Genomic DNA, 17,482 nt, shown 5'->3' on the forward strand with positions numbered 1-17,482 from the left:
CTGACAGGTGATGTCTCTCTCTGACAAGCATCCTGGCATTTAAGCAKAGCACAGAGGTGGTTAAATTCTACCCTCTGTGCATCTAACACACTTAGCTTGAATTTTCTTTACCAAAATGGGAGAAAAGGAAATTTAGTGATGGAGAAGCCCACAGTCCAGAAACTCAAAACAAAGCAGGTTTATTAAGTGGTTTCCTTTTACTCATTTCTCCCATTTTTTAATAAATAAAACCTTCAGACACATACAATTGGAACACATCATCTTTCAAAGTGCAGTTACATTTCCACCCCACTCCCAATCATCCACATAAAGCTTTGTCAAGTAACCAAAGACTCAAAAGGCAACCCTAGGTCCCTGCCCCCTAGCTAAAGAGAATATATGGTTCTGTAGTGCTGCCTAGGTAGCCAGAAGCCTGTATCTTTTGGCTGTTTTGAGAATGGCAAGGCTGGTTTCAGATACAGTACATGAGGCAGGCTGCAGAGGAAAGTGGGAAGTTTAAGATACAGAGTGTGCAACAAACCCAACTGTTTAGAATCCCAAGAGTTTGTTCCCAGGGCACGTTGCTCTGGGAGCCTGGGAAGGAAGGAGGCAGCCTGCAGTCCTGACTGATGGAACTGAGTCCCTGGCGRGGGGCTGGCTGCCAGCAGCAGAGTYCTGGTGTGGGGATACAGGACAAGCAATCAAGTAATTCTGCCAGGGGTTGTGGAATGCCCTGTCCCCCAACCTGGAGCTCCCCAAACTGCCTCCTATGAGCACTTCTAGTCCACCTGTACTCTGAGCCCACCACGTAACAGAAGAAAGGGGAGGGAAGATGAGGTCTGATGCTCGAGTTCCATCTGATGCCATCCCTCTTTCTTCAGGTCTTTAAAGCAGATACCTGTTCTGACCAAGGGCACTGGGCAGAGGTACAGGTCAAGTACAAGTCTGTGCAAGTCCTTACAGGCTCATAGAAAATTGCTGTAAATAAGTGTCACTTAAACCACCATGATTTTGACCTCATCATTCTCATCAGCCCGGTAGAAGAAGGGAATGCAGGGGGTTTCTGGCAGGGAGCCMAGCCTCTCCTGAGGGTTCTGGATTTCTCTGAGAAGCTGCATTATTTGCTTTGCTGTGGGGTCCTCTTGGGTTGGCTGAGCAGTTTTACTGTCAAGGKGGGGGAAACTGGACTGATGATTACCAGCTTCTTGTTCCGCTTCATCCGATAAACTCACTTCTCGTAGTCCTGTAAGGAACACAGACAGGGCAGGAAGGTAACACGCTTTCCCTCCACCCTCAGCACCAAACCCTCAGGTGTTGGATGCCGCTCACCTTCTCCATCAGTAGCGTTCAGTTCAATGCGCCTCTCCCCGGGAAGCAGGCTCTGATCCTGGCCTGCCAACGGCTCTGGCTTCTGAGCACCTCCCACGTACTTGCTGTACCACTCATTTCTCTCCCCAACCAGTCGCATGACCAAGTCCTGCAGCTCCAGTAACTTCACCTGCACCAATGGAAAGGAAAATCTATGAGGCATGCACATGGCACCGGCCTTTTTCAGGTCAACCAGGCTCAGCTGTAGACAGCTTAGAGCCCCTGCAAACAGTTCTCGCTAAAGCAGTTTCCTCTGAGCCTCCAGGGAGGTGCTCATGGTAAAGTCATAGTAAGCTTGAACCCTTTTGGGTTTCAAGTGCCACCCTCAGGTACTTAAAAGTTTACTGGCCTGCCTCTGTCCCAAAATTAGCACCTTCAAAATTAAACTTAACTGAGGAACACCAAAGGAAGACTGGGAGTCTGAAAGTCCTCCCAGGCCTGCCTATTATTGTGTGCCCTCCTYGGAGTCCTGCTACAGAGTAGACTCCTTGCCTTCATCTCTTCCTTGTCCTGAGCCAGCCTGCTGATGTACTCCTCTTTCTCTTGGTGTCGTTGTTTGAGGATAGCCCTTTGACTCTGATATAATGCAATATATTCCCCTGAAACACAAGCGTAAAGAAGAAGTGTTAGTGAGATTTGTATATAAGCCTTAACAAAGAGCGTACAGACTCCGGGGCATTAGGATCCAACCCAGGAATAAAGTGTAGCCAAACTGGACAACATCAGGACCCTTGAACTACTAAGTTCACTAAGGAGTCCGAACTGCAGGGCTCCTCTCCAGGAGCCACGGGGGATCTTCTGCTGCACAAATAAGGCACCGAGGGAGCTTTAGCTGGTACATGTGTTGCCTAAACGTACCAATGGTGTCCGTTTCCCCGGAGAGCTGAATGCAGCGGTGTTCTAGCTCCTCCAGCCGCTCCTTCAGATCAGCTTTCTCCTGCATCAGGTCTGTGAAACGGGACTGAACACAGAATCCAGATCAGCCACCTGAGCTGCTCCCACGCACGGAATACATGTCCTGTGACCACCACCCTCCATTACATTGGTCTGAGCATAACAAATAAATCTCGCTTCCTGTTCCATTTCTCTTGTATTTGGTCACAGAAAGGTATAAAGAGGTAGTGAATATGAAGGAGCATCTCCCTGTATTTTGGGATCTCCCTGTATCGCTCTATATTTTGGGAAACAGGGATGGAACAAGAGTCCTTTAACCTTCTGCTGAGTCAGCCCAACTCCAGTCASGCTCAGACAGCTCTAAGTGATGTGACAAGCAATGATTTTAGGAAGCAGTATATTATTACGGAACATTTTGCTATTTACTTCTCCCACAATTTCTATGTGCTAGAGGATGGTCTGACAGTAGTCAACCCAGGCAGGGTACTAGGACTGAGAGGAGATGAGAACCTTTCCTCACCTGTAGTTTCTCCATGGCATTTTTCAAAGCCTCATGAACCTCCACTGGGACAGTATCCATAGTGGAATCTGCAAAGGAGATGTTCAGTTTATGGTTCCTGCTCGGGCCCGATGCCCTCCCTCTTTCTCAGGCCAGAGCCAGCTGGCCAAGATGTGCCTGCATCTTCACACTGTCCGCAAACCGTGCCAAGCGTTACCTGCACTCACTGTCACATTATGTTGCTGCTCCTGCCTAAGAGCTGCTATTTGCTGCAGGAGGCTTCTGCACTGCTGTTTCTGAATGGTGAGTTGTTGTCTCATATCTTCTCGCTCCTTCTCTACTTGGGACATGGCAGATGTCAAGAAAGCAACCTAGAAAGAAATCCAGAGTCTTCACTTTAGGGCTTCTCCTATGTGAAGCACCAGCAATTGTGCATCTCAGGACTAACAACTAAATTTACCCCATGTTATTTATGGGCAAAAAACCAAAGTACTAAGTAACTGGCCTGGAACTAAATGCAGTAGCAACTGCTGCATCTCATTTCTGGAATGGTACGAATCACGTCTGCTCTGCAGACTGCGTCTGAATTCCAGCTCCCACAGTAACTACATTATATGTCTGCTTACAGAAAAATATACGAGATGCTCAACACCGTTTCCAGAATCTCTTTGAAACAACATCACAATAATTAGAGAGCTACTCTGCCAGTTGAACTGTTTTCATAATTAGATAAAGCCACTGCAGGACTTCCAGCCTGCCTTTCAAGGGTACTACAGAAGCCTTGGTCGCTTGCTGCTGTGCACAGGGGACCATTACCCTTCCCTCACAACTCTGCTTGAGCTGATGGTGATCACAGCAGGTAAACAACTTATTTTGTGCACACACTCTCTGTGATTCAAACTCTGCTTTTCTAAGCATCTGTTTACAACTAAAACCAAAGGCTCTTCTACCCACTGGGACCCACCATTTCTTCATGGCTTTCAAAGTTCTCTGGGATCACAAATGAAGATTTTGGGGTTTCTTCAATCATTGCTTCACTTTCAACTCCATCTCCTGTAAAAGGAGGAAGGTGAACAAAGAAGTAATACCCCAGAGAACCCAGCTCTACCTGCAGCTCTCTCCAGAGATCACCTGCAGCTACTCACCTTCTAGTCGCTGCAACATCCTCCCATCCAGCTCTGCTGCTAACTGACTGATCTGGGCCTGCAGCTCTTTGTTTTCCTTAGCTACAGCTTCCAGATTTTCCTGTGAAAGAAAAGGAGCAGATCACTCAAACTGCTCTACACCAAAGTCTGCGTGAGGCAGACTGAAACAATCAGCAGATCTTCAAGCAGTAGCAACAGAAAAAGAAAACATAAAGTGCTTTTGCTGCAGACACAAATCATTCGCTTATAATTTACAGAATACAATGCAGTCAAATTCTGTTTTTACACTAGCCCTTTATTACTATTACCTTAGTCTGCTGCAGCTCCTTCAGGTGCATCTCCACAGTCACCTTCCCTTGCACTTCCTCATGCTGTAGCCGATCCATAAGCTGTGTCTGGAGCAGGTACTGCTTGTGCAGTTCCTCCCTCTCGGCAGCCAGCTGCTGGTAAGCCACCGTGTACTGCTGTAAGTGGCTGTAGTACTGGTCCCGCTGCTCCTGCAGCCCTCGAGCTTCCTGGGTTTTCAGCTCCAGCTGGTGCAACAAGATCAAACCATCACCAAAAGCTCAAGCCTGCTGCAGTTTCTAGGTGGCGAAGTCTTTCCCCATAAATCACCACCCCATGCTGTTCTTTTTCAGGCTGGGGCAATGGACACCACTTTTTTTTTTTATCCTGTCAGGAAAACTAAGCCATGTGGCGTAATCCAAAATGTCACTGCCCCAAAGTCACCAAMCAGGCAGCCCACTGCCATCTGCCCCCACAAGCCAGACCCCCACATCAGATAGCAGATGATGGGGGAAGGCTCCCAGTTTGATCACTGCAATACTGGTTTCCATCTTTTCATCCAAGTTTGGTAACTTGSCAACTCTGCTTTGTACAAACCAGTACATTCCTGCCCTGCCACCCCACTGCACTTTCTTACCGTCTCTTTGAGCTCCCCCAGGTTCTCCTGCAGCTGCCCAAGCTTCTTGGCCAGCTCCTTCTTTACATGTTGCTCTGATTGTAGGGCACTTGTAACCTCCATGTTTTCATTCGTCTGCAAGAATCCAAGACCATTGTATAAGAAAACTGCCCCGACAAACACATATTACTTTTAATAAAATTCCTGAWAATACCGAGTGCTGTATTCTAGAGTGTGAACAGTGGCACTTGTGTCATCAATTGACTGCTCAGGGCAGTAAATAACTTAGAAAAAGGTTCAGAAGACAGAAGAAGAGTGAGCAAAGAGCCTTGGGATGAGTGCCAAGAAAGAGGTCTAGCACATGGCACAGCCTTTCAGCTCCCAAGCAGATGGGCAGTATGAAATTCCAAACAGTCATAAACATTCAAAACTAAGATAAGGTGCTCAGAAAGACCTGAACAAAAACAGTGACCAGGCCACTGATCAGTTTGCCATGCTCAGAAAGAGGAAGCCGTTACACTGATAGAAGAAGGAAAAAAAAAAAAAAAAAAAAAAAAGGCTAATGATTCAGCTCCAGGAAGGATGAGAGCAGCAGGAGAGAAGACTGCTGAGAGACCTTCCTCCTAAGCAAATACAGGGAACAGAAAACAGTCTCTTCAGAGGGAAAAAGGAGGAATGAAACAGCCTGACTAATACAGGATGTACTGCTGCTCTAGCAAAGATACTGGTTCATCTACCAGAGCATCAGGAGTATGGAATTGTAGGGAAGCTCCTGGCTGTGCAAGACAGATCACAGGAGGTGGAGTAGCCATCCCGAGAGGACAAGATGGAGAGAGCTCCTGCCATGCGCTTACATCTGTGCTCTAACAGAAGAGCATCCACAAGGGAAGTGGTGGCGAGAGAGACCTACCAGTCTGACAAACCCATTCTGCAGTTCAGCCAGCTGCTCCTTGAGGTCMCGGTTTTGGCTCAGAGCCCTGCTGATGGTGGCCTTGTCACTCTGCATGCTCTCCAGGATCTGCTGCCTGTCCACAGACTCCTCGCTGTAGCGCTGCACGGTCTTCTCGAGCTCCAGCAGCCGCTCCTCCTGCTCCCTGTTGAGGTGGCTCAGCTGCTCRTTGTCCCGGACCTGGGCCTGGTACTGCCCGTGCAGCTCATCTCTCTCTTGCTGCAACCGCTGGACCTCTTCCCGCAGGCTCAGCTCAGCCTCTGTGGGCCCTGCCGGGGAGGAAGGCTCCGTATCCGTGGGCTTAGCTACTGAGGAAATGGAATTGAGAGCAGCTCGGTCAAAAGGCTGCGTCATTTGAATAACACAGTGTTACACAACCTGCACGGCTTTATAAACCAGAATTTATCACCAGCTCCAGTATCCCACCCTTCTGAAGAAGGAGCAGGGCATTGAGAGGAATGAAAGAGAAAAAACACCCCCAAACCAAGTGCAGCTTCCTGCTGCGTGATGCTAAATCGCTCACAGTCCAAGCAAGAGCAAACCTCTGCCTTCTCAGTCTCCTCTGATTTCATGGTCACCTAGGCCATGCAGAGGGTCACAGAGGCGTACAGTATCTAGTCAGAAASTAGAGACAGTACACATAGATTAAAGGCATAAACTACTGATCAATTATGTGAATTAGTTCATTTGTTGTTTGCTAGGAGCAGCTGTCCTCATGACTTCAGGGCATCAGATCCACTTGTACRTGGTGTGCAGAAGTTCCTGCTCATGGGTAGGTAACCTGTAGATATCGTGCTGGAACCCTGCATTATGAAATTGCATTTGAAAAGCCCTACCTGATTTGCTTAACAGTTCTGTAACATTGGCTTCCAGCTCCCGAATTTGGGTCATATGTTTCTCCTTCTCTTCTGCCATTGTGTGAACCTGCAGAGCCACATAGGCGGTAAGTTAAAACAGTGCTCATGATGCACTTCATCCTGCTTGTGTTAATCAAATGCAGCTTTGACAGCGCCTCTGGTATTACCTGCTCAGAGAGCTGCTGAACCCGCTGCTGCCAAATGCTCCCCTCCTCCTTCAGCTTCTCTACATACTGATCTCTTTCTGCCTGCAGCTGGTGAAGTGACTCTGAGAGCTGTTCAAAGAAAGAAACAAAAACACAAAGAAAACTATCAGCTAAATAAATTTACCAGTGACTGTTTAAGGAATAAAGCTAGAAGAGACCAGTGTTAATGCAAAGCTCAGGCTGCATCCTTCTGCCAAACAAGTTTCTTTCCTTTATGTAAAGTCAAGATTTGAATCGTCAGCATTTTGCATACAACCCCTCACCTGAGCGATCTGCGTTTCCAGGCTCGCCCTCTCCTCCAGTGCCACCTGCAGCTGTTGGTTGGCATCCAGGCTCCCCGACTGATTTGAGAACTGCCCATGAAAAAAACAGAAAGTTATGGCAAATGGTGAACCGCTAACAGCTGGCTTTGGGCATCCCCTTCTAACTCATTGCTTGCCTTAACTTGCCCCAATTTGCCATTATCCAATTCCCCTCTCCCTGCCAGGGATTAAAACAACACCTCTGCTTAACTGGGAGACCACATAAGAGAAAGGCTGGGCATGGATATAAGCAGGAAAATAGGACAAAACACTTCATACTTTCACACTTCATGTGTTTGCTCACCCTCATATCACATCATATTCTTTTAGTAGACCACTATCACAATGTCTTTGCATCTGCCATTCCAGCTCCTTAGAGTGTGGGCTTTCTATTCCTCACAGGCTTCACTGACAGCCTTCTACTAAGAGGATATAATCATAAAATTTTGTGCCTTCCTTGAAAAAGACAATGATCAGTGCAATCTACACCCACATCCCAGAAGAAGTACAGTCACCTGTTGGATCATCAGTTCAGCCATTTCCAGTTTCTTATGTAAATCCTCCAGATCCAGCTTCATGGCTGAGTTCTCAGAAAGCAGGGAGCGGAGTTTCTCTGACAATTCTGAGTTCTGCTGCTTTAGTTCCTCAGTACCTTTGCTGAAAGAAAGACACAAACAAGCAAAAATAAAATGGCAATGCTTTTTATATTAGCCACAAGATGACTTTTTTTCCCCCCACCATCAATATCCAACTTCCCAAGCAACCACTTGTGGTCAGTTCTTCTTGTCATGTTTTGTGGCACTACTGAGAGGTTTGAAACCACTATCTCTGCTACACATCTTCGATGAAAGGAGGACCTGCTGTGCACTARAGAAGGTGACCAATATGCCATCTGTTACAAGGACTGCTTTACAAGAAGTTAGCAGTAACACATAGCACAGACTCACCTTTGTTTGTACAGTTCCAGTTTCAAGTTGTCTCGTTCCTTTACTAGCTCTTTATTATGCTAGGAAAAAAWTGAGGAAATTATTATTTTGCTAGAATGTGGAGATGAACCTAACACAAAATACTGAATGATTGCCTAGTTGCTCCTTTAGCAAATCAGCTAGTGTGGGAAAAGCCAAAACTTGAGCAAAATCCTCAAGTTTTGCCTGGAACCTCCTTTGCAGCTGTAGTAGGCTGGCTAGTGCTGCAGCCAAGCACCCCATCAGATACTGTACAAAGCAAGAATTGCCAGGAATTCATCTGCTCAGGTATTGTCAAATGTAAAGCTACTAACTGCCCATGAGGTTATTTTTTTGCAAACTTCTGGATTAGTATCAATACTAAAGTGTCTRCTGGATGGCGATGCCCCAGGGAGGAGGTCTCGTTTAGACTTCTGTTGTTTGCAGCTGGCAAGACTAATCAAGTGAAGTRCCAGATCTGAAGACAGCAACTGGACCATATGATTCGAGGTCATGGAAGACTGGATGTCACTGGAGAACAGAGGGCTTTGCTAACAAGGCTAATTCTGCCTCTTCACTAAGCAGGGATAAGCAAATGGGAAGAACTAGAGCTGATGGTTAAGCATGGACAGAGTTGACTCTTACCTTCTCTGACTGTTTCTGCTGCATGGAGATGGAGGATAAGGTGCGTTCCAGCTCCGCCACCCTCTGGCGCGATGACTGCAAGCGAGCAGCAAGGTCCTCCGCTTCTCCTGGCGCGTCAGAGCAGTCAGGTGAGACCAGCCCACATAGAGCTTTATGCAACTGAACAGCACTTTCTACCACGTTAACAAGCTCTTAAACACTTCAAAGAGGGCAGCACACAGTGCTCTAAATCCGGAGACCTGGTTCCTGGCTTTACTGGTGATTCACTAGCCATGCTGGGCTGTAAAGCTCTCCCTAACTACCCTCCTCATGTTTAGAGGGAGATGATGAAACTTCCTTTGCAGACTAGCAGGTAATATGGTCTTTTGTTTGTTTTTTTCCTAACAGAATAAATTGCTCAAATTTAGTTCTGAATTAAAAGCTTGGGTAAAATGAACATTAACATGAGAACTGAGTGGAAGGGAGGGCAGAGAAAGGGGCATGAAGTTTCAAAGAAATCAGAAGAGAATGGGAAAGGAGCAGTCCGGAGTAGTCACTGGCCTGAAAAGGACTGAGAGGACTTTAATTATGCACAAAAGAACTTCAACTGCAATGGGATTAACATGCTCTATAMTGACAGAAGCAGTGATGGTGCCAAATACTGCTCATTAAGGAGTCAGCAAGTGTTGTGAGCTGGCTGCCAGCAACTCTCATGCCTGTGACTTGCAATCCACAGTTTAATCAACAGCTTGGGTTGGAATCAGCCTGGAGATGATTACCTGATTTCTGCCGGGCAGCTTGTTGAGTGTGTCCAAGGGCCGTCTGCAACTCAGACTTCTCAGAAACCAGAATTCCAATAGTCTGAATATGAACCTTGAGAGGAGGAAAAGTCAGCTCAGTGCAAAATGTCTTTGCTTGGAACCACAAGACAACTGTTTCCACTAAAGGTTAATTCCCTAAAGGTAAAGAGGCCCTGCAGCTCAGGACAGGGCTTGGCTGCCTGGCTCGCCCAGCTTTCCTGAATGGACACACATGCCTTTCAGGATGAAGGCTGGGAGCAGTCCAGAAATGAATTAAGGTAGAACGGGTGACRTTATGAAACAGAGATTCTGCCTTACCTGCAGCTGTTCCCTCAGCGCTGCTTGCTCTTTAGAAAATTTCTGTTCAAACTCCTTCTTTTCCTGAATAAACAAATGATGCCCATTCAACACAATATTTTAAATATTTAACCATTTTTAAATCATATTAGAAAAAGCAGCAGTTCACTGGCAGTAGTTCCAGCATCTAATTGCTACTAATACTTCTAAATCTACTTCGGTCTTCACTATTGGAAGTGCTTTAGTAATATCCACCCTAGCAGGGCAATGGGAGGTTCCTTATGCTAACTCAAACATGGCAAAGTCTGGAATGCAAAACACTATAACCTCCTGCATCCAGCCAGGCCCTCCAACACTCACTGATTCAAGTACTATCTTCTATCAAAACAAGAAAGCTACCTTGCTAGGCCTATCTTAGGAAGCCAAGATACGCAACCCTGTGCTACACATGAAGCCAAAGCTAGTGTAAAACGTGATCACGTTTGCTWGTGTCACAGCCCACTGTGCGTTCCACTCTTTGGAGAAAGAGATAACTATTTTGGTCTCTATCCAAAAATGGGGCACATTTTACCTTCTCCAGCTGATTCATTGCTTCTTGGTTCTGCTGTTTCTAAAGGAGGAAATAATTAATGTATCAGTATTAAAAAGGAAAAGGAAGAGAACRGAACAACATAAAGGAAAAAAGAAAAAAAAAAACAAAATAAATAATGCAACAAGTGGGATCATGGAATATATTGGAAAATGCTTTGGAGAGGAATAACCTGAGGGAAGAACAAAATGAGGAAAAGCACTTCAAACCAAGCAAGCCTCTTTTCAGGTTGAAACAAGTCCTTTTAGCTAAATATCTTGCAGTRTTGAAGCAAAAGGCTTTAAGCAGCAACAGCCACCCATGCAAGCTGCAGGACAAAGCAGTTCATTCACAGTGCCAGGGAAGCTCAGGCTATGATCAGAAATGAGCCCCAGGCTCCCTCCTAGGCCTATTGCTCYCACTGTCAGTGTATTTGGACCAGCATCACCACCTGCAGAAACAGGTTTTCACACTACTGCCAATACTGAAATTCTGTTTCTGTTGAATTTCAGGGATTCGGAATGAGACCCAAGTAAAGCTGTTTTATTGCCCAGGAAAAAAAAATCCCATAAGATTAACAGAAAACAATTAACTAAAAAAAAACCACAAACAACAAAAAAAACCCCACTTGGTTTCTCATTCCTTAGTTGAGCTAATACATTCATTCAAAAGTAGCTTCAGATTTTCATCCTCTTAATGTTTTCCAACATAGCCCATTTTTTTCCCTTACAAAACGCTGTGTAAGCAGCTTCCCTTGCGGCACTGCAAGAGAACTGACAACCTTGTAGACACCCAGAGAGCRTGGAAGAGCAGCAAAGACAACGGCAAACTGGTCAGATTGTTTCTTACCAATTCCTCTATCTTTGTAATGAGCTGTTTGTTAGTTAGATTGCTGGAATCTAGGGCTACTGCCAGCTCCTGGTAACGTGTCTGACGGGCACATGCAGACAGGAGGAGAAAAAGGAAGGGCAGAGGAGGAAGAGGGGAGGAAAAAGCAATAATTAAAAAAAGACAGAAGAATAAACCATTATCACAGTTTGATACGATCACATTCTCCAAACAAATGAAAAGGCACATTCAATGAAAGTAGCCAGGATGACAAGATAATTGTGTCCATTCCAASTGAGGGCTCATTTCTACAGAAAGGTGAATCAGAATTAAGGCCTGCAGTCGCATGGAGGCCAGATCAGCCCCAGCCCCAATCTGGAAACACCTCAGATACCAGTCTCTGACTGTTCACCACAGCCATCGCAGCACAACACCACAGTRACAGCAACGTATGTGAACTGTGCGTTCAATTAGGTGCCATTAACACCACCATAAACACACAATCCCAATRAACACTCAACAGCAGCAAATGAGGGGGGCAGAGAATCACAAACTGAGGACAACTTACTTCCATTTCCTTAATATCTGTGGAAGAAACGGCACTTTCTCCATTCACATACGATGTAGACTAGAAGAAAACCAATCAAATAAGTCAGATCTGTTTCCCAAGGCAACAAACCTAACTATTAAGTTAGAARAAACTATCAAAAACCTTTCACTTCACAGTACCACACAGGCAAGGACAACACTTCTCTAGCTAACAGAGGTAGCCTCTTCCTTGACAAGCTGAGGTGATTTATGCAGATTTACTTCGTATTCTTTGCCACTAAACCAAGAATGCATCTTTCCATGAATACATAGTGTTCATTCATCCCACTCTGCTCTGCCTCCTACCGCATGAAATTTCACATTCCTAAAACAAGAGTTTTTGCTTTGCAGTGTTTAAATATCTCCTTGTTCGGAAGTACAACTGCAGACACCTCGATAGAGAAGTGTTTCCCGAGCTGACTGCYTGAAGCCCATGTCAGACATCACAAGAGTTAACAGGACAAAAGGAATAAAGCGAGGCCATACCTGAGAAACGAGGCCATTGAGCTGCTCGGACAACTGGCGGAGACTTTCTGTTGATGAAAGAGACCTGGGAACAAACACAGACAATAATTATTCCTTTGGATAAAAGTTTCTTTCAGAGAAATGCCCTGATCAGAACTGCACTAAGGAAAAATATGATTTTAACTTGCAGGAATCCTGCTGCAAATCTGTTTATTACACAGATACAGACACCCACCTGTTCTCATCCAAGGCATTTTTACGATCTTCAGCTTCACGAATCTGCGGAGCAAAACACAGACATTTACAGGCCTGTAGAAAGGATGGGATGACTCCTGTGATCACTAARGCAGACCTCTGGTCTCAAGTTCTGCAGTCCCTATAATTGCTGTTTTCCAATTAAATACTCAAATACTCATTCAGTCCTGGCTCACACATAATTACCCAGTGCTGAGGCCCAGGTTTCTTAAAGAGAAATCTTTAAGAGATTTCTTAAATCTTAAGAGATCTCTTAAATCTTAAAGAAAAACCTTTAAGAGAAATATATGTCTTGCAGGCTTTACGTTTGCTATTATCATCTATCAGTATAATCAGCCCTGCTGGAAAGTTTGCAATTGTCCCAGCCTGAGCAGGGGGGCTGGCTAGATGATCTCTAGAGGTCCCTTCCAACCCCAACTATCCTGTGGTTCTGTGAATCTTTAAATAGCCTAAGGAAATGCAAATTGCTGCAGCTGGTGACCTTCTGTCTTATTAAGGATGCTTTCTGCCTGGAAAACGCGAGAAGAGGGCAGAAAATAGAAACACTAGAAGCAGCAGAGGGACCACGTGCTCGCTGTACAATCCTCCTCATTCTCACAGTTGAGGGAGAGCAAAGAAAACAGTATGTTTTAAAGAAAACTTGTGCTAGTCTTACTTACGAAGACTTTAGTCTTATTTACAAAGACTTTGTCAGCAAAAGTGACGAGCGTGGCCTTGTCCCCRCGTGAGCACAGACCTGTGTCCGCTGGAGGCTGGCGGCAGCAGGGAGGCCGGGGCCGCAGCCGGGCAGCGCGGGGCCGTCGGCAGCCAGCTGGGCAGCACCGCGAGCGGCACCATCGCCGTCCACGTAGGCCTGGCACAAACACAYGGCAGGAGTCAGAGCCACGCGCGGAGCAAAGGACCACGGACACGGCGCCCGGCGGCCGCCCTCGCGAAACCGGAGAGTGAAGGATCCATTGCTTGGAAACACGCGGAGATTCGTCTGGGTTCCTCCCGGAKCAAAGCGAACGCATCAACCCCTGAATAACAAACGTTGTCCCCTATTCCCTCAATCCGAGAAGAACCAGTCTGAATGGCTGGTGTCCCATCATCAAATTCACTTCCTTAACATGGGGCAGTAACCTCACCCCAGCACAAACACCAGATTTCCTAGGAAGATCTGCCAAGACCTGAAGAAGGGCAAAGCCAAATATAGTCACCGTGCTTTGAGAAGTGCCACCTTCAAGATGTCTCTGGGGAACACACTRATCACTAGGTGCAAATAAAGGTGGATAAAGTTAGTGACTACTTAAAGCTGCATTAGACTCAAGAGCTCTGCCTCATACTCAGTAAAGCTTGTGGCAATGCCAGGAACCACAAAATTGGGAACAGGGATTTATAAACAGGCCAAATCCAGCATGGCTGGGAGCASGTGCCTATGGACCTATAAATGCCATGACTAAAAGAATCTAAAAAAAAAAAAAGGCACCAAACGTTTGCTGTACAGTTCTAGCCAGCCTTTGTGGGAGGATCAGTAGCATCTGATGACAACTCTACCAAGCTCCAGTGAACTGGGCAATTTCTCCTCTATTTTCAACAGTATCATAGAGCCCCATATAGACCCAGAGCAGTTTTCTAGCATTTTATGGCTGTTTGTCATGTTTCATCATCTAGCTATGGTAAGTTACTGCTCCACARCACTGCAAAGCAAATGAGATCAGCTACTACAGCATTCATCCCCACAGCTATGCTGCTGCTCACTGCAACTCCATCTCAGGATCTTCTTATTTCAGGAGCTTTCTTAACAGTTCACAGTAAACTAAGAYCCCTCCTCCCCCTCCTTCATGAGGGCTCGGGAGGACAGAGGAGGCTCCTGCTATTCCCCATGTGCTTGCTCAGCACTTCATTTATGATTCAAACAGCAGGAGAACACAGGCACAGGATAGGCTTAATGCAAGCAGGGAGCTGGAAGATTGCAGAGGGAAACAAATGGATTTTTTATATTCGTCTTAGCAGGACAGATAGTCTTGGTCTCCCAGATCAACATATGTTAGGTGCTGATAAGAAGGTCAGGAACAACCAGACTGCTTCCAGCATCAAGCTGCTTSACCTCTTTTGGGTCACGAAGGTGCCAATAGGGAACCCCAGCCAGGCAGGAAGAGTGTCTTGGCCAATAGATCTCAAAAACATTTCCTTAGTTTTCCCTGACCAGGACRTTCTTTTTGCTCATTGCTTCAAAATGGAACAATCAGCAACATATCATTCACAGAACTCCTTCTTTCTGCCCCCAAAATAAAAAGTTTTGACATTAAAAATAAATCAATAAAAGAATGACCAAATTCACTGGAGACAGAAAGAGTGAGGAACAAAATAATTATTGGAAAATCACGCACTGTCAAGTTCTAATGATGCAGAATAAATAATTATTAATTCTGCCTTGCCTGGCACAGAGTAGGATCCATTTACTTTTGCACAAAGGCTCCTCTTTTCCCCCCTTTTCTCTGTTTCACGGCCAGAAAGCTGAAGTGGATGAGATGGGAGGGGTCTGCCTCGCACGGAGGCGCCAACGGCAGCCCAGCTCAGATGCTAATGRTCATCTTCGCTGCCCTGTTCCCATCAAGCGAGTTTCTGTGCAGCATTCCCTGACTCAGGGTTTTTCTAAAGATGGTAACTAGAAAGAGAAATCCACTCTTTCATTGCAGATGACAATTAAAGGCTCATTTTTAAGTTATCCTTAAAAATGCACAAAACATAATTCATATTCCAAGACAGCAGGCATCTGTGGTAGCCTAATATATCTTGAAATAAAAGCGGTTTTCTCCATGCTGAGGAAAAAAAAATGGAGGAAAAAAAAGGGCAAATTGAACTACTAAGTTCTCCATTTTCACAACTAAAATTGTAGACACAGTTAGGCAAGAGCAGCACCGCAACAGTTGTCCTGACCTGCAATCATCCAACGCTCCTGGTGATCCCTGCGGCTAAGCTGGTTGCTGGAGAGGACTGGGAATGCACTAAACACAATAAATGGTTGGGTTTGTGACAACTAGGTTTGAAAATAAGGGTGGAGAAGCACACAGTCAAAATGATGGTGCACCCAAGGGACACTGGAAAGCAGAGCTTTAACGCAACAAAATGGGAAGAAAATTCTGGGCTGTAAAATTTGATTTTCCTGACTTTTCATAACTAGTTTGGCTTCAAGTAAACTGATTATCTAAAATAATTTTTAACAGTTTGGTTGTTGAACTTTGCTCCTAAACATGTTTTCATTGTTTAATGAGGTCTCTCCTTCCATCTTCAGGAGCTAGGGAACATGAAGCCACTGCAGGCCATAAATGCCTGACCTAAAATCCCTGACTTCCTGCCTAAGCACATTTTAAATGACAGTGCTTGCCAGAGTGAGCATCACCTGGGCAAGCTTCCTCACCCGATGTAAAACAGGTTGGCTGGAATAACTACATAGCTTAATGAGGGCAGCTCCTTCATTAGGGATGAGCAGAAACATGACCTTCAATAACAAGGCACTGGGAAATACAGCAGTGGCACCCAAAACAGGCCAGGTAACACTGAGAAAACATGAGCTCTTCCTACTGCCAGGCAGGTTGTCGTGTCCCTTTGCTACAACTTGTTGGAAAAGCCTAATATAGTCAAAGCAGTCACTCCTTGTTCATTGCTTCACACCAAATTTCATTGCTTCACACCAAATTCCTGGTGTTCCCCAAGGCTTGACTGTCTCAAAGAAAAGTTCTCGACAAGGTTCTTCACATGCTAAGTTTGACACAAACCAGAAAGAAACACGAACAAACGGTGGAAAAGCATGTTAAGAAACAGCTCCGTGTTAATACAAGCAGCACAAAACCTCAAGCAAACAAGAGCAGATGCTGCACCCCAAAAACAAAGTGGGTTTGAGCAGAACTGGAGGCATGCAGAGGGACAAGCGAGTCACGGAGAGGGCCGCGGAGCACCCCGGAGCCTCACCTTCCTCTTGTCCAATGAGGGTATGGCTACCCCATTGGAGCGGCTAAGGTCTGACACCAGCACCTTCAGAAGGTTCTGAATCTAAAGGAGGCGAAAGAAAAGTGGAAAGAGAAACGGCTCAGAAAAAGACAGAGAGAAAACACCGACCAGAGGCAGCCGCTGGCTCCTCCAGCTCGCTAGGAAGATGCGTCTCAGAGGAGCAGCGCTGGACACGGCCGGGGCTGCCTGTGTATGAGCAGACACCACCTCACCTAACCCCGAGTCCCGCACGCTCCTGCGAGTCGTTTTAGCCACTAACCAGCACGGCTCACATCATAAACTGGTAAAACCAGCACCTAAACCACTCATCTAACTCATCCGCGTTATGCCGGCCAGCCCTCCACCAGCTGCAGTGAGGTYGGCTGGAAATCCAAAGCACAACAAGGCGAGAAGGGACTTGGGGGGAGAAGGGCTCACGTTCTCCGGGGACTGCCGGTCGTCGTTAGCGGGGCTCTCCGGCCTGCTTCCTTCTTTAGTTTTTCGTTTCTTCTTGGCTCCTGCGGCTGCTCCAGGGCTATTTTTCTGCTGATATTCCTTCAGCTGCGGGAAGGAAAGGAGAAGCTGAAGCCCACGGGGAATGGGCCTTTGGTAACACAACACGTAACGAGTGTGAGGATCACGGGGCAAGACGGCAGATTGGGTGGAAAGACACAAGAAACCATCTTCAGAGAAACCATCTTCTCCAAAAAGATTCTGAACAAGCCGAGAAGGTCAAAGGGAGGGATGGGTTTGGCGTGAGAGGCTCCGAGCTGCAAATGTGCAACTTTGCTATGTGGTAAGCGACATTCGGTAATGGGGCAGAATGGGACCTCTCTGCTGCAACAGCGAGGAAACGCGTTTTGTTTTGTTTTGTCTCTCCCTTCGGGGGATTTAAGCAGGGGCAACCAGGGGAGGTCAGTAGCAGGCAGCGAGCGCCGCGGAGCAGGTGAAGAGCAGGCCCGAGGGCAGCCCCTTCCCCGGCGCCGAGCGGCGCTTCCCGCTCCGGGCGCCCCGCCGCCCCCGAGCCCGGACAGGCCCCCG

At 46.4% G+C, this 17,482-nt stretch overlaps 2 protein-coding genes across 4 annotated transcripts in view; one reads left to right on the forward strand and one right to left on the reverse strand.

Moving 5' to 3' along the window:
- Positions 1 to 859: 859 nt before the first annotated feature.
- Positions 860 to 17,264, reverse strand: GOLGA2 (golgin A2). Of its 3 annotated transcripts, XM_026049395.1 has the most exons (28): positions 17,122 to 17,263; positions 16,880 to 17,002; positions 16,424 to 16,504; positions 13,206 to 13,322; positions 12,450 to 12,493; positions 12,236 to 12,299; positions 11,730 to 11,789; positions 11,183 to 11,263; positions 10,337 to 10,375; positions 9,787 to 9,849; positions 9,448 to 9,541; positions 8,690 to 8,796; positions 8,048 to 8,106; positions 7,616 to 7,757; positions 7,062 to 7,151; positions 6,760 to 6,867; positions 6,572 to 6,659; positions 5,697 to 6,043; positions 4,808 to 4,921; positions 4,194 to 4,418; positions 3,886 to 3,985; positions 3,705 to 3,793; positions 2,958 to 3,111; positions 2,762 to 2,829; positions 2,206 to 2,308; positions 1,840 to 1,946; positions 1,309 to 1,477; positions 860 to 1,222 (listed from the first exon to the last, which is right to left on the reverse strand). In XM_026049395.1, the coding sequence occupies exons 1-28, from the start codon at positions 17,137 to 17,139 to the stop codon at positions 975 to 977; spliced, it is 3,102 nt and encodes a 1,033-aa protein (XP_025905180.1). In that variant the 5' UTR covers positions 17,140 to 17,263; the 3' UTR covers positions 860 to 974. The 3 variants fall into 3 exon arrangements, with proteins under 3 accessions (XP_025905180.1, XP_025905183.1, XP_025905182.1); XM_026049398.1 differs by lacking the exon at positions 11,183 to 11,263 and having other exon boundaries at positions 17,122 to 17,264; XM_026049397.1 differs by lacking the exon at positions 16,424 to 16,504.
- Positions 17,233 to 17,482, forward strand: part of SWI5 (SWI5 homologous recombination repair protein) — a 3,471-nt gene continuing 3,221 nt past the window's right edge. Inside the window, exon 1 of the mRNA XM_026049588.1 lies at positions 17,233 to 17,237. Coding sequence (XP_025905373.1) covers positions 17,233 to 17,237 — 5 coding nt within the window. The remainder of the gene's footprint in view (positions 17,238 to 17,482) is intronic.

This window comes from Nothoprocta perdicaria, unplaced genomic scaffold (assembly GCF_003342845.1).
Source record: "Nothoprocta perdicaria isolate Ctin4 unplaced genomic scaffold, notPer1 scaffold_6, whole genome shotgun sequence".
In the NCBI taxonomy this organism is placed as follows: Eukaryota; Metazoa; Chordata; class Aves; order Tinamiformes; family Tinamidae; genus Nothoprocta; species Nothoprocta perdicaria.